Here is a 26,562-nt window from a genome sequence, read left to right as displayed (position 1 = left end):
TTGGAAACACCCTGGCCTGGCTCAGACCACCTCGGCAAAGCAGATTCCACAGTAAACAAGTCAAAGAATTTTTTCATTTCCAGTGCATATGCGAGTTTTGTCTACCCCACCCTGTGGCCTATTAGCTGTGCAGTAGCGTTATGTCTAAAAAAGTACATACTTTAATTAAAAGATATTTTACTGCAAAAGGTGCTAACCATCATCCAAGTTTTTGACAAGTTGTAACCCCTGATCACAGATCACCGTGACAAATATAATGACAACGTATGAAATATTGCGAGAATCACCAAAACGCGACAGCAACACAAAGTGAGCACATTCTGTTGGAAAAGTGGTGCTGGTAGATGCTCGATGCAGAGTCTCTACAAACCTTCCCTCTGTGAAAAGGCAGTATCTGCTGAGTGCAATAAAGCAAGATGTGCCTGTCTGCGCGGTTCCATTTCTAGAACATTCTTGAAATGGCGAAGTTGTGAAAATGGAGAACAGATGAGTGGTTGGCAGGGGCTCAGCAGGGATGGAACGGGAAGGAGGCGGGGGTGTCGGTGAAGGGACTCCGGGTGCAGGAGGGGATGGGATGCGCTGTGACTGCCTGTGTGGTATCCAGGCTGCGACATTTACTGCCGTTTTACATGTTTTAACTGTAGTGGGGGGAGGGCACACAGGATCTCTCTGGATCATTTGTCATAACTGCACGTGAATCTACAATTATCTAAAAACATAATAATCATCCACAGCCTTCTTCATGCACTACCAACAAGCCCACACACGGGGCGGCATTGGCAGGCTCTCGCCAAGTCATAGAGCCATATCTGAAGTGGAAGGAGAGGGGAATAGCTAGCTCTGACCTTGACAGGCTAAAAATAAATATTTGCTACGGATTTATAGGTCCAGATCTAAAAGCTTAAGTAGATGTCAAGGTAGGTTAATTCAATTTCACTGACCTTGGTGTTGAGCCTTGGAAAGTACTGAGTGTAAGTTAAGGCTCAAGTAATTGGCACGTCTAAAGTTAAATCACACGTTTAAATATTCAGCTCTGTGCGAAGGCAGGCAGAAGGCACCAGACCCACCCCGCGGTGATGTCTGGGCCACCATGCTCTTCGTGTCCTCTTCCTCTTGCAACCTCAGTGAAAGGCTCGAAGTAGGCTCGAGACACACAGCTGCCTGTCCCCTGCGCTGGCCGTGGGTACACCTGCCAGTGGGGGGCACTGTGCATGCACGCCCCGCCCCCTGGCGGTTTTCCGGGGATGCCCATGGAGGTGCAGGTGCTGTGTCCACAGTGTCCCCTGCTAACCACGATCCTCTAAGGGAGGAAGGAGAGGAGTCTCTGCTTTCTTTAGGATGCTCAAGTCCCCAGCATGCCAGCTCCCGATCCTCGAGGCACCGACAACCCCAGGTCCTGAATACCCTGAACCCCTGTGCCTCACTTCTCTCATTTTTTGGGTATTTTGTAGATTGCTTGGGGGCACATTTGACAGGAAGAATCTGAAAGTGTAAGATTCAATAAAATTTAAATGTGTTAACTATTAATTTTCTTTCTTTTTTTTTTTTTTTTTTAAAGATTTTTATTTATTTATTTATTCATGAGAGACACAGAGAGAGAGAGAGGCAGAGACACAGGCAGAGGGAGAAGCAGGCTGCATGCAGGGAGCCTGATGTGGGACTGGATCCCAGGACCCCAGGATCACACCCTGGGCTGAAGGCAGGCGCTAAACCGCTGAGCCACCCAGGGATCCCCAACTATTAATTTTCTAAACAAAGTAATAAACCAACTTCCTAGTTATAAATTGGTGCATTCCAGTGTTTACAGCTTTGGACTGGAGGCACCCAGAGTGGGAACACAAACAGTAATGTGCGTCAGAGCTGTGACGACTCCGTGCTGCGGGTCCCCAGAGGCCACGTTATCATTCCCATCACTGGGCTCTATTGTTACCAGGTTCCTTTCCAATAAGTGTTGGTCCACTGGCCAGAGAGCACACCGGGTGCTCGGCGTGGAAAGTCACGAGGCAGACGACATCTGCGCGCCTGTCTGGGGAACACATTCCGGTCGAACGAGAGCAGCGGGTCCCTAGAAGGCCGGGCGGGCTGCCCTGCGCCGGTGCCCAGCGCCCCGCCCGAGCCGGAGCACCACTGCCCCCCCGGGGGGCGCCCGCGGCCCGCTGCTTTGGGAGTCCTGTTGGCAGGCAGGACTTGCCGAGCGCTTTGGTCACTGGAAGGCACATTTCCAGCTGATTTCCTGTGGGAACGTTGGGGAGCGTTGGCTGTCAGACACCGGGAGCTCCAGAGATTCCAGCCATTGCTGTGGTCACCATCGGAGACCGTGTCCACTAGCGGACGTGCGCGGAGCCGCCAACTGCACTGGGCGGGCTGGGAGCTCCGTTCTCAGGACTCGGCCGCGGCAGAGCCTTAAACAGACTCCAAAATCAGATCCCGGCTGTCGTGGCCCCTAGCGGGAGGTTGGTGTGGTCCGGGGCACACCCCAGCCCAGCCCAGCCACCGGGGACTGACCTGATCTCCGCCCCGGGGTCAGGCTGGCGTGTCCGACCCCCCGCCCAGCAGAGCTGGGAGAGCCGGACTGGAAACAGGCCCCAGGGTGCAGGATGGTGGCTCCGCGGGCTCTTCCTGACTCGCTGGCTCTGAGCGGTACCATGTCTGGCCACATCAGCTCTAGGTTGTCAGCAAGGTCCCCACTGAAGTTTGCTTTCATCCTCAGCTGTATGTCCCATCACCCAATGAAGCCGTAAGTGTCCTGAGCCAGGGGCCATGCTCTGCCCCCCCACACACCTGTTTCCCAGGCCTCAGACCACACCATCCAACACAGCGCCCCCAGGCCTTGTTGCCAGGTCCTCTCCCTTCCAGTTCCTTTACAGCCAGGCACCGGACCCCTGTCCCTGGCTGTTCTCGGAGTCTCCTCGCCTTGCCCCCGCTGACACCTCCCAGAGGCAAGAAGGTGGCTGAGGTTGCTGCTGCATGAAGACAATGGCCCTTTCCCCAGCCCAGAGATGCTCTGGCGCCCCACCAGCCGTATTCTCAAGCTGAGTTCTCCAGAACAGAGGAGATCCTGCCACCTGCGGCCACAGGGGTGAACCTGGCACACCTCAGAGCGAGACAGGAACACACAGGGATGGACCAACAGCCAGGGGTCCACGCTATGAAACATGTGCTTCAGTCACTGCCATGGACCAACAGTCATCATCATGGACCAACGGTCACCACCAGGGACTAACGGTCACTGTCAGGGAAGCGGGTGGTGGCAGGGCCTGCCGGGAAGGGGGCACAGCCAGTGGGCCTCAGGGAGTGTTCCTATTGCATGAAGGACATGGAAGCTCCTAGAAGGCCTGGTGTGTCTTTGATCGTGACTGAGGAGTGTCTCACCAAGAGGTGCAGTTCTTTGCATACTGATTATTCCTTGATAAAGCTGTTTAAAACATTCAAACAAAAGGGGAAAAAAAGGTGTTGGTAAGGAAAGCATAAAGAAATGGGAAAACATTCCATGCTCATGGATTGGAAGAACAAAATTGTTAAAATGTCTATATTACCCAGAGCAATCTACACATTCAATTCAATTCCTATCAAAATACTATCACCATTTTTCACAGAATTGGAACATTATTTGTTTCCTAAAATTTGTATGGAACCAGAAAAGACCCTGAATAGCCAGAGGAATGTTAAAAAAGAAAACCAAAGCTTTAGGCCTCACAATTCCAGACTTCGAGCTGTGATCATCAAATATGGTCCTGGCACAAAAACAGACACATAGGTCAATGGAACAGAATGGAGAACCCAGAAATGGGCCCTCAACTCTATGGTCAACTAATCTTCAGCAAAGTGAGATAGAATATCCAAGGGAAAAAGGACAGTCTCTTCAACAAATGGTGTTGGAAAAATTGGGCAACCGCATTAATAAGAATGAAAGTGGACCATTCTCTTACACTGGACACAAAGATGAACTCAACTGTATGAAAAACCTAAAGCTGAGACAGGAATCCATGAAAATACTAAGAGGACAACACAGGCAGCAACCTCTGTGACCTTGGCTACAGCAATTTCTTACTAGACGTGTCTTCAAAGGCAAGGGAAACAAAAGCCAAAAATGAACTACTGGAACTTCATCAAGATAAAAAGCTTCACAGCAAAGGAAACGGTCAACAAAACTAAAAGGCAGCCTGCAGAATGGGGAGATTTGCAAATGACGTATCAGATAAAAGGCCAGTATCCAAGATCTGCAAAGAACTTATCAAACTCAATACCCAGGAAACAAACAATCTAATCATGAAATGGGCAAAAGACATGAAGAGAACTCACAGAGGAAGACATAGACATGGCCAACATGCACATGAGAAAATGCTCTGCATCACTTGCCATCAGGGAAATACAAATCAAAACCACAATGAGATCCCACCTCACACCAATGAGAATGGGGAAAATTACCAAGACAGGAAATAACGAATGTTGGAGAGGATGTGGAGGAGGGGAACCCTCTTGCACTGTTGGTGGGAATGTGAGCTGGTGCAGCTACTCTGGAAAACTGTGTGGAGGTTCCTCAAAGAGTTAAAAATAGACCTGCCCTACGACCCAGCAATTGCACTGTTGGGGATTTACCCCAAAGATACAGATGCAGTGAAACGCCGGGATACCTGCACCCTGATGTTTATAGCAGCAATGGCCACGATAGCCAAACTGTGGAAGGAGCCTCAGTGTCCATCGAAAGATGAGTGGATAAAGAAGCTGTGGTCTATGTATGCATGGAATATTCCTCAGCCATCAGAGAGGATGATATCTTACCATTTACAATGCCGTGAATGGAACTAGAGGATATTATGCTGAGTGAAATAAAGTCAATCAGAGAAACAATTATGTGATTTCACTCATATATGGAATTTAAGAAACAAAACAGATGAACATAGGAGAAGGGAAGAAAAAATAAAATAAGACCAAGTCAGAGAGGGAGGCAACCATAAGAGACTCTTAATCATAGGACACACTGAGGTTCGCTGGAGGGGAGGAGGGTGGGGGGACAAGGTAACTGGGTGACAGGCATGAAGGAGGGCAGGTGATGGGATGAGCACCGGGTGTTATACACAACTGGTGAATCACTGACTTCTACCTCTGAAACCAATAGTATGCTATATGATAATTAATTGAATTTAAATAAACTTTTTAAGAAGAGAAAAGGTATTGCTACCACTTTTATTTTCTGTCCTATTTTACCTCCTTCCCCTGCTGACTCAAGTGTCCTCAGGGCTGAACAGAAGGTGACCCCCCTGAATGATCACTTTCCTTGGGCAGAGCCTTGGCATGTCCTGCGAAGTGACCACCTGAGAGCCTCCATTCTTCGGGGGCTGGTGGCATGTGGGGAGAACCATGCTGAGGGGTCTTCACTATGTTCTGTGTGCTCCTTGCCGGGCTGGGTGCTCTGCTCTGCAAGCAGCAGATGGTCATACTTGCTGGTTTGCTCTTTAAGGAGGACAACAGTCCTGTGTTGTACCATCCCAGTTTCCCCGCTGTAATCTGCAAGCTGACTTGGCCCAGTGAGGGGCGCGGTCTCAGAAGTCAGGGGGGACTAACCCTGAGGTGGCCAGGACCCGGGCCTCTCAGGGCGGAGAGGGGGGCCACATCAAAGCTGCCCGAGGTGCAAGAACAGGCAGGGAACTGGGGCCTTGGCCCAGCCGACACAGGCCAGCTGACCTTCCTGAGCAGGAAAGCACCAGGAAGATGAGGGTCTGTCCACTGCTGGTGTTGTATCCCCGTGCATGGCTCCAGTGCATGGCGGGTAAACGGATAAGGGTGCATGGCAAAGCGGGAACAGCAAGACTTAGGTCTGTCCTGGGTCTCATGGTCAGGAGTGGGAGGCTTTGCTGGGTCCCCATGGACCCCCGTGGGAAGTCACAGCTCTGAAACGCGGGGACACAGTCCATAGGTTTGTTGTTGTGGGCTCTTTCTGGGGCTCACCCTGGGTTTTACAGTCAGTAAAACCGACCGTTACGGCATGCTCACGTTTACTGAGCGCTGACCGCCTGTCAGGCACTGTTCTCGTTACTTATTTACACTTCATCTTCCAAAAACCCAGTGACGTAGGCACCATGGGCCCCATTGTACAGATGGGGAAACTGAGTAACATCCCCCAGGTCACCCACCTGGTCAGTGGACAGGTGAGGGTCTGAACCCCAGTTAACCCTGGAACCCACACTCTGAACTGCATGGCCAGGCAGACTCCCGGATGGTGGGGTGGGGGTGTCCCGTCATCACCCGGCTCTCTGGAGTGTCCAGCCTGGGAGATGTGCCTGGCCCCCTGAAGGCCCATGGTCAGGGGCGCCCTATTGGGATGTGGCTGCAGACACCCATCCTGACCCTGTGGGCCTCTAAATGTACAAATCTGGGTGCATGAGTGGCTCCGTTGGCTAAGCAGCTGACTCTTGACTTGGACCCTGAGATTTTGGGATGAGCCTTGCTGTGTGCTCAGCGGGGACTCTGCATCTGCCTCGCCTTCCGCCCGTCCCCCACACATGCCCCGCTGCTTGTGTATGTGCACTCCCTTTCTCTCACTTGAGCGCTCTCTTTCTCTCTGAATAAATAAATAAAATCTTAATAAAAAAAAAGAAAAATTATATATCCAGGAAGTCCCCAGACACATTGGAAAATAGAATGAGCTCCAGTTGCCAGAACTGAGTTTAGATGTTGTGCTGAGCCCCAGAGAAACTGAAGCCAACATTAGTTTTTCTCCACTTTTACTCAGTTTCTTAGAAAGCATTTGAAATGTAGGAATAAAGTCCAGATATTACAGTATATTGATTTATTTCTCCTTCCCGGGAGGTGTCATTACCAAGGAGGCAAAATAACCAAATCCGGGCTGTGGGTGTGTGGCATGGCTCTGTGCCCACGGGGCCGCCAGGAGAGTCGGGAATCTCTGCTCGGCTCTGGGGAACCGCGGCCCTGTACTTAGGACCTGAGCCTGTGGTCAGGTGGTGCGAGGGGGTGTGGGGTCAACTGTGAGTTAGCTTTAAGCATTTGCCTTTCTGAAGATACTCAATATTCTTAGCCTACATTTCTTCTGTCCGAGGGCCATGTTCTCAATGCTGCCCATCAAGATACATGGTCTGAAGATACAGGGTGCGTGGAAACTCATCCTCCAGAACTAAGTCGTGATGCCATTCTGAAATGTCCTTTCTCTGTGTATTGGGCTCCTGACATGTTTGTGACACTCACAGTGAATCTGATGGTAGTGATCACAAGCACTTGGCCCACATGGTCACAGGGGCCAGGGTCTGAACAGGCTGGTGTCCCCAAGGCAGCCCATAGCCTCCTCTCCATCTCTGGGCTGCTGTATCTGCTCATGGACGCAGCCCAGCCACGTCATATACTGCGTGTCCTGCTGCCTGTGCATTCTGTTAGCCCACAAGTGCTGCCACTAGAAATGAGAGGGCACCTTCTGGGGTGAAGCCTGTGTCCACCTGTGTCCCTGGTCCAGGTGAAGCCTATGTCCACGTGTATCCCTGGTCCCGGGTGAACCCTGTGTCCACGTGTGTCCCTGGTCTGGGTGAAGCCTGTGTCCACGTGTGTCCCTGGTCCAGGTGAAGCTTTGTCCACGTGTGCCCCTGGTCCCGGGTGAACCCTGTGTCCCGAGTGTTCTGGGCCTGTCTTTTCAGACCTTTTGCCTAACATCTCACACTTGCATTCATCTGACCTCAGCAAACATCCATCGGAATAGGACACACCACATATCGTTTTCCTTAAATCTTTTACTAGTCCACTATGTAAAAAAATTGTATGCATTTATGTAGCATCTCTGGGTTTTTTCTGCTCTGGCGTAGCCTGATCCATTTGTGGTCACACCAGAGGCTCTGGTCCCCGTCGTCCCTTGGTGTGAACTGCAGAGGTAGTATGTGTTCCTGCTGACCTGACCTTAGAGCCCTACAGGCAGCACAGCCCTGCTGTTCCTGGACTCATACCCCCAGGCATATGGCTTTGTGAGGTTGGGTATGAAACCTTATTCACAGGGTGACCCCCCAGAGAAGGAAACGTGGTGGGTAAATAGAGTGCTACATGGGTATGCGGCCCTGGCGCTCTTGCAGAATGGTGCAGATGGAAGTGTTTGCTCCCAGGCCCCTGCTTGCTTACCGATGGGCGGCCATGTACTGCCCGGGTCCCTTGTGCTTTTATTCTTAGAGGACGTGGTGTTTTCAGAAACGGAGCTAACACTTGTATCCGTGAATCAGCAGCGCTTTACTTACGATGCCTGTAAATTGTAGGGGCTTTGCTCTTTACATATGAAGAACCGAGGTGGTGTAGGACCTGGAAGGTCTGGCTGATCTCACCGTGCAGGTGGGGGCGCAGGCCCATTGACGCACTGAACGCTGCTCATTCTCTGGCTGGACAGTCTCGGTAACCTGTCCGTCCCCAGGCCACACGCATCTTTGCGGTTGTCGATGTTTCATTTCTCATCCGTGAGGCAGGATATGGTTCACGCTGTAGGTACATTCCTGAATGCGGTGTCGCCTCACCTGGGGCCATGCTCTTTTCTCTGGGTCATTCTGGTCTCCGTACATGTGCTACTGTGGTGAGTGCAAACTCGGTTTTTTCCTATTGCTTAGAGTTTTTATTTTGTACTTGAACAGGCCTTTTCACTTTGTAAACCTGCATGTTACCATCAGTGCTGCGTAGACACAAAGGGAAAACATTAGAAAACAAGTTGGTTGAGGTTTTCCTGAAGTTTCTTCACATTCAGCAGCTGCTCCTCGTGTGCCGGGTGCCCTCACCACTGATCTTCCCCAGATGCCAGCTTGTTCCTGGGTCCCATGACCAGGCCTGTCTCAGTCAGGGTTCTTGGAGAGATGGAACCCCCAGGAGGTGTGCACATGTAAATCTACATCCATTTGTAGTTTGTTTCAAGGAATCAGCCATGCAATGGTGGGCCTGGCAAGTCTGGAACATGCAGGGCAGGCGGAGATGCAGGCAGGGTTTTTATGTTGCAGTCTTGAGGCAGAATTCCCTGTCCTTGGGGAAACCTGTTTTTTTCCCCTGTTCTTGGGGCCTTCGGCTGATTGGACATGGCCCACCACATCATGGAGGGTGATCTGCTTTCCTCAGAGCCACCTGGTTGCAGGTGTTGATTAGCCACATGTCCAGGTGCCTGCACAGCAGCTCCCAGATGAGTGTTGGTTTGGATGATGGGAATAGAGTCTTGACTAGCGGACACATGCACTGAGCATCCTGCGGCCTGGTCCTGTCCCCACTCACCTTCCCCCAACCAGTCGTCCTCCTCTCTCGCTCCTGCCACCTATGTGCCCTACACCAGGGTACAGCCCACCTGCTGCCTCCTGTGTTCACACGGTTCACAGCTTGTGCCTCAGGGGAGCCTGTGCCTCACCCGCACGCGACCACGTCGGCACCTCAGGGCTTGCAGGTCCCCTGCAGGTCATGGTGCCGATCATCCGGCCTCCCCACATGCAGGGGGACCTGGAGCAGCACTACTGGGAGCCCTCCGGTGGAGGCGGTGTGGTGGCATCTGTCGTCTGGTGTCAGAGCACCGTTTGTGCTGGGACAGCGAGTGGCTCCGGGAGGAGCATGTGCTCCTGCTCCTGGCACAGCCCCACCACCGCCAGGGCCTCCTCCCTGGACCACCCCTCCTCTGCGGCCATCGAGATGGGATGCTGTCCTGTGGGACTTTCTGAGGGGGGCGCTCGGAACAATGGAAGGAAACAGGGTGAAGGAAGTGGGCCGTTGTCTCCTCCGGCTACAGTGGCTGAAGACATTCCCTGCGCGTCCGTGGGTTCGCTTCCTTCCTGCTCTTTCCTTGCGTTGCCAGCAACAACGTCCTTCTGCTGGCAGGACATCGAGAAGGTGACTAGCTGGGAGGAGCTTCCTCGCTTCCCTGTGTTGGCCGATGTCGCCCTGGTGCTCCTCGGCAAGGCTGGGAAACTGAATTTAAAATATTAGGAAGGGACAGGCATTCACTGGGTTTCCTAAATGGTCGCAAACGTCCACCTGGTGGTAGGTGAACAGCATCCGTATTTGCACGTGTCTCGGACGGCAGATGCGTGTGGACTCGAACGCTGCAGATTCCTAAGGGGCCTCTGTGTGCTCGTTGGCCCTTTTCGGGGCCCCAGGGACCTGGCAGCGGCGCGGCTCCCCTCCAAGGGGCTCTGTGCATGGCTTCATCACTGTCCCGTTGCTGCTGTCACACATGGCCACAAGCTGTGGCCTGGGCACCACACGCTTATTATCCTCGTCCTCCCGCAGTCTGGGAGGTCAGAGTCCACACCACAGTGTGGGCGGGGCTGCCTCCTTCTGGAGGCTCCGGGACAAGTCCCCGGGCTCTGGCCCCATATCGTGCAGCTTCCGCGGCCGCAGCGCGCCCCTTTTGTTTCCCCCCGGCCCGAGCCGTGCTGCTGACCAAGAGCACCACCTCGACCTGCAGCAGGGCTGCGGCTCCTCGGTGCGGGGCCAGGGCTGTCCCTGGGGAGCCGAATGGCTCGATGTACATAGCCGGACAGAGGCCACCTTGGCCAGACGCGGGATGAGCTTCTCCCAAGGAGGACTCCCAGGGGCACCTTCACCTCCGGAGCAGAGGCTAGCAGGGCCTCACAAAAGGCTCACTGGTGATTAACGCGACACGGGTCCTGATCAGCCCCGTTCCCCCCATCGAAGAGACTGGGCCAGGGCAATAAGGTAGCTGGTGGGCAGCTCATGTTAAAGAAATCAGGAGGTGTGAGGGGTCGAGTGTGTGGAGACAGGTCAAGACTCTAGTTTCTTCACCCCATATCCTGGCTTGCTTTCACCCATGCAAAGCCACTGACCTGCCCTCTGGGAGGCCAAGCATGAAAGTACTTTGAGGTCATCAGATTGCAAGGTGCAGTTGGCAGTGCCCCTGACCCCTGCTACCGTGGGGCCCCTGGGGAGCGCTGGGCCCACCCAGTAACCCCAGACAATCTCCCGGTCTCAAGATCCTCCGTTAGTCATGTGGTGCCAGTCCTTTGGTCCGTGTAGGGTGACACATCCACAGGTTCTGAGGACGAGGACAAGGACGGCCATCACTCTGCTCTCTCCAGTGCTCTCTCAGTCCCTTACAGGCTTGAGTGGCCAGTGCCCTGGCAGCAGCTCGGGTGCGGGCCCCCTCGGAGCCTGTGGCCCCTCGAGTCACAATGACGAGGCCCACGGGCTCTCCTACATACGGTTCTCTCTGTCCTCTCCCATCCCCCCCGCCGAGGAGCCCGAGTCTCCCAGTGTCCCTACCATGGGGTCTTCTGGCAATCTCGAGGTCGCCCCTGCCCCCAGCTCTTCCCCAGGGGACACGACTGATGGCGCTTCTGAAGATCTAGTCCCTTAGGTGTTTGACACGGAATGTGGCTGGAAGTCGTAAATCAAAGGAAGGAACGGATTTTGTGTCACCGTGTCACTGTGTCATCATCATTAGAATAAAACGTACAGAGGCCCATGGGTTCCGCATCCACATGCTGGATCCTAACCCCCAAGGAGACGGGGTCTCTCGGAGGCACTAGGTCGTGGGGTGGAACCCTGGAAACAGACCCCAGAGCCTCTGTCGCCTGCCCCCCTATAGGACACAGCGGGAAGGCCCTGAATGGGGCTCCTTATGGAACCTGACCGCGGGTGCCTCCCTGCTGGGCTTCCAGCCTCCGTGGCTGTGAGAGCTCCAAGCTCTCAGCCCCCAGGCCCTGCTTCCTTATGGCCACCTGAGTGGTCTGAGCCTGAAGGAGCCTGCTTTCTGCGTGAATCTTGCTGCCATGGGCGAGGGGAGCTGGTCTGGCCCATGAGGCGATGCACTGGCTGACACCCCCAAAAGATGTGCTCAAGATGCACGGCTTGAGGGTGCAGGGCTGGACCAGAGCCTGGTGACACACCCAGAATAATGGGACCCGACGAAGCCAGCGCCCCAGGCCCTCTCAGCGGGCAGGTGGGGCTGGCCCTGTGGTCTCCAGCTGCCCACACCCCACGCCCCCACCCTGCGTGTCTGCAGTGGGACCCTCCTGTCCTCAGAACCAGCCAAGTTAGGGAGTCAGGGGATCACCCAAGGAGGCTCCCGTGGTAACACTGTCCTGCACCTGTACCCACCCAGCAGCGCCACTCAGCAGCTTTATTGTCCAGTTAGGACCTTCCAGAAGGTCAGTCCTATGTCACAGGGTCCTTGCCCCAGTCACTGGTGGTCATTCGTGGACCTGGGTGACTGTGGTGAGATTTCCCTGGTGCCTTACCCGACATGCATCCCAGCCCTGCTCTCGTGGGAATCAATGTCATGACTGACACAGACACACTGGTTTCTGTGTCTCGTCTCAGAACTCACAACGGTCTTACACAATGACCCTGTGGCCACGTCTAGCCCTCATCCCCAGGGAACTGGGCTCTTCACTGGCCCAGGGAATGGTCAGAGCAGGGCGCAGGCTGCCTTCTCACAGGCTGTCCTCTGGGGCACCTGCCCTCCCAGCATCCTGGTCCCTCCCTGGACAGAACAGCAGGGCCTTGGTGATGCTTTATTCGGATCCCCAGATTGTCTGTCCCGTGTGGTCACTAACAAGCTGCAGCTGTGTCCCCTGGGCTCTGTCCCACTGGCCTGCACATGGGCATCCATCACCTCCCCCTCTTCCCCTCCTCTCCCCCACCCCAGGCACCAGATCCTGCTGCTCCCCACCCACCCCTTCCCTCCAGAGTCTCCCCATGGAGGCAGGGCAGGGAAGCACATGGGCAGGTGGACTGACCTGCTGGGCTGTCTCCCAAGTCCCATCTGCACTGCCTTGGGGGGCCCACGTGTACTGGTCGGCCAGGCCATCTGCTGTGGCCCCCCCACCAGCTGACCCCACATAGTGGCTGCCTACCCCTGGTGCCTCCCTGCCTGCTCACCCGTGTAGACCTCGGCAGTGGGGCTCCGACCCTTTCTGGGCAGCCGCCCTGTGTTACAGCCTCACCCAGGTGCTGCTCCCTCAATGCTGTGCTGAGACCCAGTGGACACCTTCCAGGTGAGTGGAAGGTATGCAACATGATGATTTCATCTGGGCGTGGACTTTGGAACAATCAGCACATGAGCTTAGCTAATACTTTAGTGCATCACACGTTCACCGAGAACACTTATGATCTACTTCCTAACGGTTTTCCAGGATGGAACTCGTGCTGTGAACCATAGTGTGACCCCCAGGGTCACTCATCTGCTCCAGCATCTGCCCAGCACCTGGAAGCTAGCGTATACTCTGTTTCCAGGAGTTCAGGGCTTCCAGATTCCGCCTACAAGTGACGTCGGAGGCACTTGTCCTTCAGGCCACCGCGGTGTCACCAGGGCCAGGGTGTGCTTCGTATGGCTGAGTGACAGCCCACTGGGTGTGCAGGGCGCATCTTTATCCGCTCCATCGTCGGCTGGCTGTAGGCTGTTACCGGGTCTGGACTGTTGTGCTTTATGCTGCTATGAACTTGGGGTGCAGGTACCCCTTTTGTGCTATAGGTAGCTTTAGGGTCTCCACGTGATCCACAGCTGGGAGTGGGCCCAGGTGGTTAAAAAGCTGCCCTGTGGCTACAGGGAGAGGCTCAGGCACAAGTCCAGGCACCAGGGGGACATCAGAGGCCCTGAAGGCTGCAGGGCTCCAGAGGCTCCTAGTCGTGTTCGAGGGTCAGCCTCTCAAAGAGATGCGTGTCCAGCCCAGCCTGTGAAGCTGAGCCGGGGTTGCCCGTGTTCTTGATGCATCACAGAGATGGACGGGGTCTGTGCGGGCAGCACCCAGGGCGGGCAGACCCACAAGGCCTGGTTCCACCTCTTCTCCAGAACCGGGGTGCCTTCCACAGCATCCTGCGTTTGACCCCATTCATCCTGGCACAGCTCCCTCCCCCCCCCCAGCTCTTAGAACAAGTGTCCCATGCCCTCCAGAGCCCGGTCTTGCAGTAGAAATAGGAGGCCAGGGAGAGGGAGGTGTGGGAACCCGCAGGTGACGTGGACGAGGCGGTTGACGGTGGCCTCCACCTGAGGGGAATAATTCTGAGAGTCTGGAAGCTCCTGGGTGACTGGCAATCAGAAGCTGAACTCAGAATAGGGTGCACGCTGGTCCCAGGGAGGCTAGTGGGAGCCTGGTCGGAGAGTGTCTCTGGGCCTGATCTGTCCAAGCACTGCCAAAGCAGAGACGGACAGGCAGGACCTCTGGGCGCACTGCCCAGGTACCTCTGGGTTCTGTGTTTCCTTTCTCTAGCTGTGTTCCCAGAAGTAAAATTGCTGGATTATGTGATTGTTTCACTAACTTTCTGAGGCTGCTCGTCCTGTTTTCCAGAGTGGCTGCACCCGCATGCATTCCCAGCAGCCGTGCTCGAGGGCCTCCCTTTCTCCGCGGCCTCGCTGACACTCGCTATCTCTTGTCTTCTTGATGGAAGCCATTCTGACCGGTGTGAGGGGCATCTCCTGTGGCCCGACTGCAGGTGTGGGGCACCCTCACAGCCCCCCTGTGGGATCCTGCCTCTTCTGGCCTGTGTTTGGCCCAGGGTTCTAGGAAAGGTGGCTGGCAGGTGATCATCCCCAAACAAGGCTTTGGGGCAGGCCAGGTGCTGGGGTGCGGGCTGACCCCATCCTGAGGACTGCAGTCCCCTGCCCTTCCCCCCACCCACCCAACCATGAAGTCCCTCCTGGTGGCTCCTCTGGGGGTGGGTGGGCTGGGGCGGGGGGACCCTAAGGTTTCCACAGCTCCTTCTTCCTCTGAATCCTGTGGCTGGCGGGCATTTCCAGCACCCTGTTCCCCATGGAGTCCAGGGAAAGCCACCTGCATCTGCAGCCCCCTGCTGGGGCTTGCAGGGGGCCACCCTGTGTGTCTCTGTAGCCAGCAGCTCAGTTTTGCCTGTTTCTGAATTTGGTACAAATGGAGTCCTATTTCCTGTATTTGCACCTTGCTGCTGTAGTTCACTGGCCCTGTGGTTTGTGAGGCAACCAGGAAACCCCCCAGTTATTCCTTCACTGCAGGCAGCTTGGCTGCTTTCAGCCTGCCCTCCCGTCCCCTCCCTTACCCCCTCCCCTCCCTGCCACCCCTTCCCTTCCCCCTCCCTCCCTTCCCCGCCCCATCTCTTCCCTTCCACCTCCTCCACTCCCCCTCCCTTCCCTCCCCTCCCCATACTCATTCTCCTCTCCCTTCTCCCCTGTGCTCCTCCTCCTCCCCTCCTCCCTTCTCCTCCCCCTTCCCCTTACTCTCCCCTCCCCTCTGCCCTCCACTGCTACAAACATCTGTGTCTATGAACACTGGTGTGGGTGCACCAGAGCACCTTGCTGGGACAGGGGCTGTCCGTGTCTTGACTTTGTCATACATTGGCCCATAAGTTCCCTGGGGGATGGTGCCCTTGGATGCACCTCATTCACCAGCATGTTCACCCCAGGCCGGGATAGGCCATAGGGATGTGTCCTTGTTCATGGCCGGCCCCAGACAGAGTGTCACTGCCTCAAGGGCAGGGGTCCTGCTTGCCTCGCTCAGCCCACCCTGCCCGGGAGCGGGGTGGGGCGGCTGTTCAGGAGTGGTGTGTGGCCACACTCCGAATGCACCTGCGGGACCCCTCAGCTCCAGAGCAAGGCTGTTAGTGTCGTGATGTGAATTTCTTCAGAGCATTCTTCCGAGTCCCCCTTCCCCAGGCTGCCCCCACCATGTGGGGCAGGGCCACGCAGGACGCTTTGCGTGGTGGCTGTGGTGACTTTCAGCCGCAGCACGTTCCCCACCCCTCGCCCCCTAGAGAGCCCCACCTGTCTCAGGAGGGCAGGCTCCCAGGGCTCCTGGTTTCTCACCTCCTTTCATGGCTAATTTTCCTCCTCCGTAAACCGTTGCTAAGAGGATGTGTTTGGTATCCAGGTGTAACATTACAGTTGTCTTCCCACCTGGGCGCTCGGCGGGCCTCAAGGGGCGGGCAAACATTCCTGTCCTGCTTTTCCTTTCTAGGAAGGGGCAAGATAGCATCAGAAAGCAGGGCCTGTGCCCTTGGGACACATGGGCCAAGATTCTTGTGCAGTGTTGGCTTGGGATCCTACCTACCTAACTGTCCTTTACTGTAAGGGACTGCGGATGGCATTTCAGTTGAGATGTGACAATGACTCCCTGAAGCAACTGGTTTCTAGGTCTGTGTTTATATGCATCTGAGTTTGAATCCTGCCTCTGTCACTTGCTAGTTGTGTGGCCCTGGGCAAGTTAACCTCTCAGTGCCTTATTCTATAAAACAAATAAAAATAGTGCCCACCCCTTTGTGAAGATTAAATGAGTTCAAAGACATTAGGAGGGTCCCTAGAACATAAGTGCCCAGTAAACATTGGGTGGTATCATCATGATCATTATACTTGGGCAAATATGAAACGATTTTTATAGAAAGCACCATTTTTGCCTAATTTAAAGAGAGAGTAAAGGTTTGATAGAGATTGAGAAAGAAAGAGAGGGATGGAAGAAGGAAAGGAGAAAGGGATTTATTCTAAGTGACTGGCTCGCATGACTGTGGGGCTGATAAATTTGAAATCTGCAGGGTGGGTACAGGGTGGAGCCCTGGGGAAGAGCTGATGTGTTGCAGGTCGAGCCTAAAGTCAGTCTTTTTTTTTTTTTTCCTAAAGTCAGTGTTGAGACAGAAATCCCCCTTCCTCAGGGGAAGTCAGTCTTTGTCTCATCAAGCCTTCAACTGATTCGATCAGGCCACCCACACCAGGGAGAGTCTGCTGACTTACATATTAATCACATCTACAAAATACCCTCAAAATGACATCCAGCCTAGTGTTTGAGCAAACATCTGGGTGCTGAGGCCTGGCCAACCATCACAGAGGGCTGCAGACTCAGCCTTGAAGCACCACTGGAGTGAGCAGCTCAGTCCAGGGAATGGCACCAGCCAGAGGCACTTCAGGAGCAAGGGTGGAAGGCCTGGAGTTCAGGGAAGAAGCTGAGTGTGACGGGAGGAATCCCACCACAAAGGGCATGGGAGTGAGTGAGAGCAGGGCTCAGGGAGTATGTCTTCCCCTCCACTTAGTTTTTGATTTAAAGATGGGATAGGCTCACCGTGGCTCTCAGCCGGTGACCAGCAGCGTCAGCATTGCCTGGGATCCTGTAGGACATGCAGGTTCCTGCCCCCACCTCAGGTCCACCTGATGGGAAACGCTGTGGTGAGGTCAACCAGCCCTTGTGGCTTCCATTGCATCTCAAGTTTGAGCACTGCCAGAGTACACTTGTGTACTTAAAAAGGGGTTGCACCAGGTGAGGGGGAGGTGGAGATGCCTGGGGAAGGGGGCGGAGGGTTGAGGGAGTGTGGCTGGGGGGCCAGTTAGGGCCCAAGAAAAGTGTGGGTGCCAAGGACAAGTGTGGTGGTTGTTGCCTTTGGGACAGGGGGAAGTGGGTGCCGCGCACTGCACTTGGGGAGGGTGGGGCCTATGCTGTAGACACTTAGGTCTCTGCCTTGAAGTCCAGGCAAGTGGTGTGAGGGAGTCTGTGTGTCACCGCAGGGTTTGCTTCAGGCCGGGCAGCCCAAGACAAGGGGAGGCCCACTGTTTGCTCCCGGTGGCACCTTGCTGGACACCTCTGTTCAGTGGGCTCTACTTGAACCATATGAAACTGCTGGTAGGCAGGTGGTTCTGATGAAAGAAGGAAGGAAAGAAAGAAAGAAGAAAGAAAGAAAGAAAGAAAGAAAGAAAGAAAGAAAGAAAGAAAGAAAGAAAGAAAGAGAAAAAAAGAAAAAGAAGAAGAAGAAGAAGAAGAAGAAGAAGAAGAAGAAGAAGAAGAAGAAGAAGAAGGAGAAGGAGAAGAAGAAAGGAAGGAAGGAAGGAAGGAAGGAAGGGGAGGAGGAGGGAAGGAAGGAAAGAGAGAAAGAAAAAGAAAAGGAAGAAAAGACAAAAGCAAAAAGCAGCTCCATTTCAGTTACCCCGCACCTTCCAGATGTGGCTATTCACCTTTATTTCAAGTTGTAATAGTGAGTTTCCAGATCTTTCTTGCCCCCCAGGCCCATGACGGCTCCGAGGCCAATGCTGTGTCGCCCTTGTCCGCTTACTCCTGGGGCTGGGCTTGGTGCCCTTATCTTCACAGGAGCTGCAGTTTGAACCTCCGCCGCTTCCAGCTTGAATTCCCAAACCATTGACAGACCCAGCGCCTCTCCCTGAAACACCCCTGTAAGGCAGGGCCTGCCACCTGCAGTGCCAACCACAAAAAGGTGCAAGCCCGGGTGAGGAGAGGCCCCATGCGGGCCCGGAGGACACCTGTTCCCCCAGGCCTCAGGTGTGGCCGCCATGGCGCGCACCACGACTTGCGTCTGCGGCTGCAGGGCGCTGAGGTGTAAAATGCACCAGGTGGCTTCGTGCCAATCACGGCAAGGTCGGAGGGCAAGGTCGGAGGGCCCGGCCAGCGCCAGCGTGCGGCGCGCTTCCCTCCCGCCCCTGCAACCCCAGGCGGGCAGCGCGGCTGAGGGAGCTGGCGTCCACCCCGGCCCCAAAGACCCACAGGACCCACGGGGATCCAGAGGCCTGGGGTGGCGGGCAGCATGCGGCGGCGTGGGGAGCGCGCTCTCGGCTGCTGTGGCCTCTGCACCTGCCCGAGGGCAGCCGGAGGTAAAGGGGGGGCGCGGCTCAGTGCCCCGTTGGTGGCACCTCACCTCACCGTCTGTTTGCGCCCCCCACAGCTCCTCCTTCCTCTCCAGGGAAGGCAGAGACCCCGCTGCTAGGGACCGGGAGCAGGTTGTGCCTTTGCGCGGGGAGCACAGTTGGTACTGTGGGGGCCCCCAGGTGGCCGCGGGGATGCGCACGCAGGACCCCCCCAGGTGACCGCGGGGATGTGCACGCAGGGCCCCCAGGTGACCGCGGGGGCGCGCACGCAGGGCCCCCAGGTGACCGCGGGGATGTGCAGGCAGGGCCCCCAGGTGGCCTCGGGGGCGCGCACGCAGGGCCCCCAGGTGACCGCGGGGGATGCGTAGGCAGGGCCCCCAGGTGGCCGCGGGGATGCGCACGCAGGGCCCCCAGGTGGCCGCGGGGGTGCACACGCAGGGCCCCCAGGTGGCCGCGGGGATGCGCACGCAGGGCCCCCAGGTGGCCGCGGGGATGCGCACGCAGGGCCCCCAGGTGGCCGCGGGGATGCGCACGCAGGGCCCCCAGGTGACCGCGGAGATGCGCACGCAGGGCCCCCAGGTGACCGCGGGGGCGCACACGCAGGGCCCCCAGGTGGCCGCGGGGGTGCACACGCAGGGCTCCCGGGTGGCTGCGGGGACACGCGAGGCTGGCGCGCTGCTTCCGCTTCCGCCCAGCAGCCCCCCTGCCGCAGGGCGCGCCCCCTTGGCGGGGCGCAGGAGCCAATCCCGGGAAGGGAGGCGCGGCCGTGCCCCCTCCCCACTCTCTCGACCCCACCCATAAAGCACCTTCTGCCGCGGAGGGAAGCTCGCTGCAGAGGGTCGCTTGTTCTGTCAGAGGATGAGGTTCTGGCTGAGAAATGAAGAGATGGCTCTGGAAGCGATGGTGCAGAGGCTGACCGCGGTTTGCAAGCGCACTGGTAGGAGGAGCTGCCGGCGCGGGTCTTGTGTTCCTAAGCCTGACATCATGTGTTCGGTCGTGGGGAGTGCGACAGCCTCCGCGCCCTTCCCCATTAACGTGGAGGGGAAGCAGACATGAGGGGCACCTGGCGGGCCGCTGGCGGGGCTCCGCGGACGGTCGGCTGGGCTAGGTAACGTACCGCACCGGGCAGGTGCAGGTGCCGCGCGAGCCCGGGCGGGGCACCGGGGAACCCATCGGAGCCTGGGGCCTCCAGGGCCGGGTCGGTGTGGGGACGCTGGGGCTGTCACCAGCTGACTTCAAGGAGCTAAAATCTGGATCAGATATTTCTTCTCTTCCCCAAATATTAAATCCTAAGACAAATGCTTGAACATGGTGCGGGTAGGGGGGAGTAGCGTCACTGGACATTCATTTTCTGTCTCAGTTAAAGGATGACTTAAAATGAGTTTGAGGAGCAGTTTGAACGGATCCCTTTAGGTCTGAGAAAACGCTGAGCTGGCAGCGCCCTGCTATTGGCTTTCCAGGGGCCACCCCTGGGTTTCCATGCTGCACTGGGAAGGCAGGGCACCTGCACTCACTGGTTGTCCTTGAAATGAAGAGGAAATAGCCGTATGTCATTAAAAGTAAGTGGCCACCTTTTTGCCGGACGTTGCCGGATGTTAGTTGTACATCACTACCTCGTCGGCGTCTAAATGATACTTTCCTTGAGAGGTTAGATTCCGTGGCTGGGCTTAGGCGTGGTGTCCTTCCTCCCTCTCTCTCATCAGTGGGAGACCCCACGGGGCTTGGAGAGCAGAGCCATGGTTAAATCAGGGTCAACATCGTTGTGTGTGTGATGGTCTAACCAGATTTGGGGGGACATTCAGTGTTTAATGGTGATTTTTGTGATTAAAGCTACTGGATTTATTACATATGGGTCAAAAGAAAATAAAGCCATTGTATGCCATCTGCGTCTTATTCTCAGAAAGATAGCTCCCTTTTTCTGGAACTTGGGTGCGTTTTGCTCGGGTGTGGGGTATGGCCTGTGTTGTGGGGTGAAGTGCACGGTGGGTCACAGACTCACAGGAGCACCCCTACCCGCCCTGCAGGGGGAGCCGGAGGCTATGCCTACTCTTCAGGCCTCTACTCCAGCTTTGGAGTCAGAATGACGGAGCAGGAACCGTTCCAAGAGTGATGTCATTCCCTAGGTTTTAGGGATGGAGGTTTCTCTGTGAGCTCGGAAAGATGCATGTGCATTTAGAATTGTAAAAAGGCTTCTGCGAAGAGCAGGAAGGATGGCTGCTCCCTGAATCGTGCTGCGAGCCGAGCCTTCATGTTGACCAGGACAGCCTCGCTCTGAGCAGCAAGTCCCAAACGTGCGTCCTTTGTCACATCTGTGCTACCAACAGCTGCAGATTTCACCAAGTCTCTTTTAAATCCAGGTTAACAGACATCCGGCTTGATGAATACCTGGTATTGTTTAGTCGGGGGAGAGGCAGCACCCCTGCCTGTGTCCCATTAACACCATCAGCTCCCTCTGCGCATGTTCATTTTCCATCAGGCTGTGTGCTGGCCCCACTGCGTGCAGGCTCTGGAACGTCGAGTGGGCTGTATCCTGCACCACTGATGCGGTGCCACCCACTGTCCGGGGGGCACACACACCTTCCCTTGCAGGGTCCGGAATGTAGGTCAGCGTCAACCAACTCACCAGCCAGGTCCAGACCCCACGGGCGTCCTTAGGAACTGCCCATCTGTGCCAGAGCCGCTCTTCCCCGGGGGTCACAGAGACGATCTGCCTCCAGGGTCACGGGTGGTTCGTGGCACATGTGGCAGGATGCAGGTCTGCATCTGGTGTAGTGACTTGGGGCTGGCGGCCCGACCCTGAGGACCAGGTCAGAGCTGAGGGCTTGCACTCAGGGACCTTCCAAAGGCTTCTCATCTGTTTCCTTCCACGGCTCCACCTGAACTGACAGGTGGGCCTCTTCGTCTGCTGGTCTGGACACTGCTGCCTTGCGCATCCTTCGGGCTGGTGCGTTGCTTCTCAGCGTCTGCATGTCAAGGAGGGTGGAGCTGTCATGTGGTCCTGAGCCTGGATCTGCTGACCAGGAGAACCGAAGTTTATGTGTCTGGAAACTGATCATTCATCACAAAGCCAGGAGCAGTTTCCAGTGGCAAAGCTCCTCTGCTGTGTGTGGTCTCCCTTTCCAGCATTTTCATTATTTTGTTTTTTTCTTTAGATTCCCAGTAATTGGTGAGAAAGTCAGAAACACTTGAGGTGATCGGTCTGTAGTTGGTTTAAACATGTGCTGGATTCAGAACACTGGTCCTCCAGCCAGGGCCTCTGAATCTGGAGGGAATCATCACAGACTCCTGTCCCCCACTACCCGCCCCAGGTTTCTGACTCAGGAAGTCGGGCAGAGCCTGAGAACCTGCACTTTCCGGGTCTCCAGTGATGGTGATGGCACTGGTCCACGAGTCAACCTTGGGGAATTATCTTAAAAATCTCATGCCACCTTCTCCACCCTTTCATCTTGAGCATGACCCTAGCTCTTGTCGTGGGTGGATAATGATGAAGGTGGATAGATGGATGGATGAGGGTGGACGGCCAGGTGGGCAGGTGGGCCAGACCAATGGACCGTCTTATGTATATTGTGCCTTTTGATCTGTACGGCCACTCGGAGGCTTAGCCATCATGCCCGTCCTGCATACAAGACAGTAAAAATATAAGTTCTGTCCTATTTGAAAGGCTGAATGGCCCTCAGTGAGGACTGGCACGTTCATGTTGTGCATCAGAGCCTGCACGATGGGTCTGCCCCACACCTGTGGTCTTCAGTTCTTCCCCTAGTCAGTCCTGGGAGGAGGAACCCACCCCCCCTGGTAAGTCCTGGGAGGAGGACCCCACCCCCTGGTCAGTCCTGGGAGGAGGACCCCACCCCCTGGTCAGTCCTGGCAGGAGGACCGCACCCCCTGGTCAGTCCTGGGAGGAGGACCCCGCACCCTGTTCAGTCCTGGGAGGAGGACTCTCCCCCTGGTTGGTCTTCTAGTAATTGCTCTCACAGGCCCAGTGACCATAATTGGATGCCTCACCTTGGGGAAGTTGCAATTTTTCTGGATTGCCTCAGAGAATGATGCTAGAGACAAGAAGAGCAAAGAGGTATGAGGGGGCAAATCAGCTCACTTCTCCTGGGCAGCTCAAGGGCTTAGGCCCTGCTTCTCCCTGCTTGAGTAGGAATAGGACACTCTTAGAATTCACTTACCTCCTTCTTGTTAGGTGCGTGCTTTTTTATTTTCGATGTTTGCTTGGTGTGAATATATAAACAGACCGATGAGTCACACAACCATGTGCTCTTCTACGGAACTTAAGATCTGAAAAAATGATTTTTAAAAGATTGTTTTTTAGTGAAAAGAGTTGTGTTTACTACATAGGTATCAACGCAGAGTTTTGTTTTGTTTTGTTTTTTTATCTCTTTAGTTATTACTCTTTTTCCCTAAATAGAAGACAAGCGTCTTATGTATATTGTGCCTTTTGATCTGTACGGCCACTCAGAGGCTTAGCCATCATGCCCATCCTGCAGGTGTGCAAACAGAGGGCCCAGTTAGGTCAGCAGCAGGACTGGACAGTGGCAGAGCTCATAATGGACAGTCCCTGTTCTGCGCATATACCTGAATATTCCTGTCATGCCAGAGAGTCTCCAGGTTGCATTAAGCTTATGGAAAGCTCCACAGAAGCAACGGAGGTGAGTGGTTTATGAAGGGGAGGTAAAAGGTGAAGACGCTGCCTACTGCCTGCTGCTGGCACCCAGCAGGTCTCAGCTGGCCAGCTTGTTTGTGAGCATGTGGTGTCCCCTACCCCTGCCACTGCCCCAGGGCCTCTCTGGAGGAGCCGTCTGTTTGCTGCCCCCTTCTCCGTGGGTCAGAGCACCCCTCAGCTAGGAAAGAGCCTCCTCTCGCCTCTCCTCTGTAGCTGCCACCTGGTGGGGGCAGAGGGCAAGGGGCCCGTCCCTGGGGCGGGCATCACATCTGGACTGTGTCACCAGAATACTTCTGGAAGACAGAACCACGTGCTGCTGTCACCAAGAATCCACTGGGTGGAATGCTGAGGGATTGGTCCCTGACACTGTCTGATGGCCACATCTGTCCCTCATGACCTGGAGCCAGTGTGAATTGTCTGACCAGTCAGCCCATGACACGGCAGGGCAAGACCCCGCAGATCAGAGAGAGGAGCTGTGCCCCGCACCTCCCCACCCAGCTTCTGTTTGCGCAAAGTTCTATAGACTTGGTGTCTGCTTGGGTTAATGTGTGAAAATAAGTAGTTAACCCAGAAATGCCAAACATACCCTATGAATTCTTTATGTAATATTTAGTTTGGGGAAGTGTCTTCTGCGTGTAATGTGGCTCTTTATATTTGCACTGTGGGGTCTGAAGCCCCTGGTGTGTGAGGTGGGGACAGCCCGGAGGCCAGGGGGCTGGGGCTGGGGGAGCGGGAGTAGAGGGTTCGGGCCCACACATCTGTCAGCCCCGGTGCAGTAAGGACCCACAGGTGAGCAGCTTCTCTCCCACAGTCTGCAGACTGGCGGTATGAGGCAGGGCTGAACTCTCCTGAGGCCTCTCCTACAGCGTGCAGATGGCCGTCTTCTCCGCGTGTCCTCACTCGGTCCACCCTCTGTGTAGCTGTGTCTGATCCTCTTATAAGGACCCGGGTCCTACAGGAGTAGGGCCATCCTGGTGACCTCGTTTTGTCTTAGTTATGTCTTTAAAGTCCCCATCTCAGAACAGAGTCACATTCTGAGGTCCTGAGGCTGGACTTCAACACATGGAATGGGGGGCGAGGGACACCATTCAGCCCCTGACACCGGGTTGGATATGAAGTTGGGTCATGGCCCCAGCCTCAGCTCAGACTCTGGGAAATCAGAGCCTCTGAGACTTGTAGGCAGAGCTGTGGTTTTTTGTTTTGTTTTGTTTTTAATAAACTTATTTTTATTGGTGTTCAATTTGCCAACATATAGAATAACACCCAGTGCTCATCCATCAAGTGCCCCCCTCAGTGCCCGTCACCCATTCACCCCCACCCCCTGCCCACCTCCCTTTCTACCATAGTTCATTTCCCAGAGTTAAGAGTCTCTCATGTTCTGTCTCCCTTTCTGATATTTCCCACTCATTTTTTCTCCTTTCCTCTTTATTCCCCTTCACTATTTTTATATTCCCCAAATGAATGAGAACATATAATGTTTGTCCTTCTCCGATTGACTTACTTCACTCAGCATAATACCTTCCAGTTCCATCCACGTCGAAGCAAATGGTGGGTATTTGTTGTTTCTAATGGCTGAGGAATATTCCATCGTATACATAAACCACATCTTCTTTATCCATCATCTTTCAACGGACACCGAGGCTCCTTCCACAGTTTGGCTATTGTGGACATTGCTGCTAGAAACATCGGGGTGCAGGTGTCCCGGCGTTTCATTGCATCTGAATCTTTGGGGTAAATCCCCAGCAGTGTAATTACTGGGTCGTAGGGCAGGTCTAGTTTTAACTCTTTGAGGAACCTCCACACAGTTTTCCAGAGTGGCTGCACCAGTTCACATCCCCACCAACAGTGTAAGAGGGTTCCCCTTTCTAGAGCTGTGGTTTTTAAGGCTCTTCTGGCTGCTTGTTGGGGAGGTGGAGTTGCTGTATGACCAGGAGGCCACTGCCTGGTCCAGGACAGATTGGACAGCCCCTGGGGCCTGTGTGGCAGGTGTGTAGGGGGCAGGCAGCATGGGCAGGGCGTCCTGGATGTGTTCTGGAGATGGGGCTGACTGAGCTGGACACAGCAGTGGAAGGAAGAGCATGGTGAGGCCCACCTGCTGCCACCTGCACCATCTAGGCTGCGTGCAGCTCTTGAGCCATCAGTCCTCCCTGGGAAGGTGGTGTGTGGCTGAGACAGGCTCAGCGTGGCAGCAGGCTGGGAGCTAAGGGCCAGAGCAGCAAGAAGAAGCTTTGTTCCCAGGACATCCTTGGAGCACAGTGGCATGACACCCCCAATGTACCTGTCAAAGAAAGCAGTCCTTTCCGGGCACAAGGTGTGTGCATTTCTGCACAGAATATAGGGGCTTTTGGTGCCGTGGCCAGAGCATCTGGCAAAACTAAAGTCTGTCCAGCACAGTGTCTGCCAGATGCATTGGTGCCGTCCCCATGCCTGGGTGCTTCTCTGTGGTGATGAATCCTTAGTTCTTTTTCAGATCTGTCCTGAAGGGTGTGGAGGCCTTTGAGGAAGAATGCCACTCAGGCAGGTGGAAGGGGTGTTGGTGGGGATCTGTAATGGGCTGGGAGTGACTACGAGACGTGGGAACTGTTATTAACCATAAACAAGGCACATATGCAGGCGGTTCCTGTGGCTCTTGCAGCAGGGAGTCAGGAATGGGTTTTAGAGATTCCGAAGAAAAACTCTGGGGCTGAAATCAGTGGGTTACTCTCCTTTAGGACTGCCCATTGGAGGTGTTGCTGGTTCCCCGCAGTCTAGCCTGGGTACTTGGGGTCTGGTCTCTGACGAGACATTGCCCAGACAGCTGTTGGAAATGCAGATGCTCGGGCCCATTGCGGCCAGGTGAGTGTGATGCCTGCACAGGTGCCGTGAGGGTGCCACAGTGCAGGTCAGTGGGCAGGTGGAAGTGGAGCACCTCACTCCATCAGTGGACTCCAGAGACAGAATCAGATGGAAAGCAAGGACCACCTTGCACCCCCACCCCACTCCCCCACCCCTGCCTGGAGCTCCTGCTCGCCCATCAGCTAATTCGGAGCCACTCCTGTGATCCTAGCCCACACCCCTGGGCGCACACTATCCCCATGCCCACTGTGCTACCTGCCTTGTGGCGGTTCGCCACATCCATGGCTCACTGATGCCCTGTTTGACCTCTCGCCTGGGCCTGGCACTTACCTGTCTCCACATGTGCTCAAGTAGCAAGTGGTAGAAAGCACGTGTTGGTCTGAATTGAGGACCTGCAGCAGGAAAATGAAGCCCCCAAAGATGGGATATTTGTGAATACTTCCCTGATTTTCAAAAAGAACATGTGCGATCAAGAAACTATAAATTCGAGGGATTCCTGGATGGCTCAGCAGTTTAGCACCTGCCTTCAGCCCAGGGCATGATCCTG

General features: G+C 55.2%; 1 protein-coding gene across 9 annotated transcripts in view; it reads left to right on the top strand.

Moving 5' to 3' along the window:
* The window catches only part of MCF2L (MCF.2 cell line derived transforming sequence like), a 133,210-nt gene that overhangs the window by 17,599 nt on the left and 89,049 nt on the right, over positions 1 to 26,562 (top strand). For 2 of the 9 annotated variants that reach the window (XM_077854907.1, XM_077854901.1), the window contains exon 1: positions 19,180 to 19,451. The exons of 4 other annotated variants lie outside the window; for them this stretch is intronic. In XM_077854907.1, coding sequence (XP_077711033.1) covers positions 19,373 to 19,451 — 79 coding nt within the window. In that variant the 5' untranslated portion in view covers positions 19,180 to 19,372. Of the gene's footprint in view, positions 1 to 19,178; positions 19,452 to 19,472; positions 19,623 to 20,048; positions 20,074 to 26,562 lie in introns of those variants that run through there. 3 more of the 9 variants (XM_077854909.1, XM_077854905.1, XM_077854906.1) reach the window with 3 other exon arrangements.

Source organism: Canis aureus, chromosome 17 (assembly GCF_053574225.1).
Source record: "Canis aureus isolate CA01 chromosome 17, VMU_Caureus_v.1.0, whole genome shotgun sequence".
NCBI lineage: Eukaryota > Metazoa > Chordata > Mammalia > Carnivora > Canidae > Canis > Canis aureus.
Note: the sequence above shows the minus strand (reverse complement) of the source record. Positions and strands in the feature narration are given on the sequence as shown.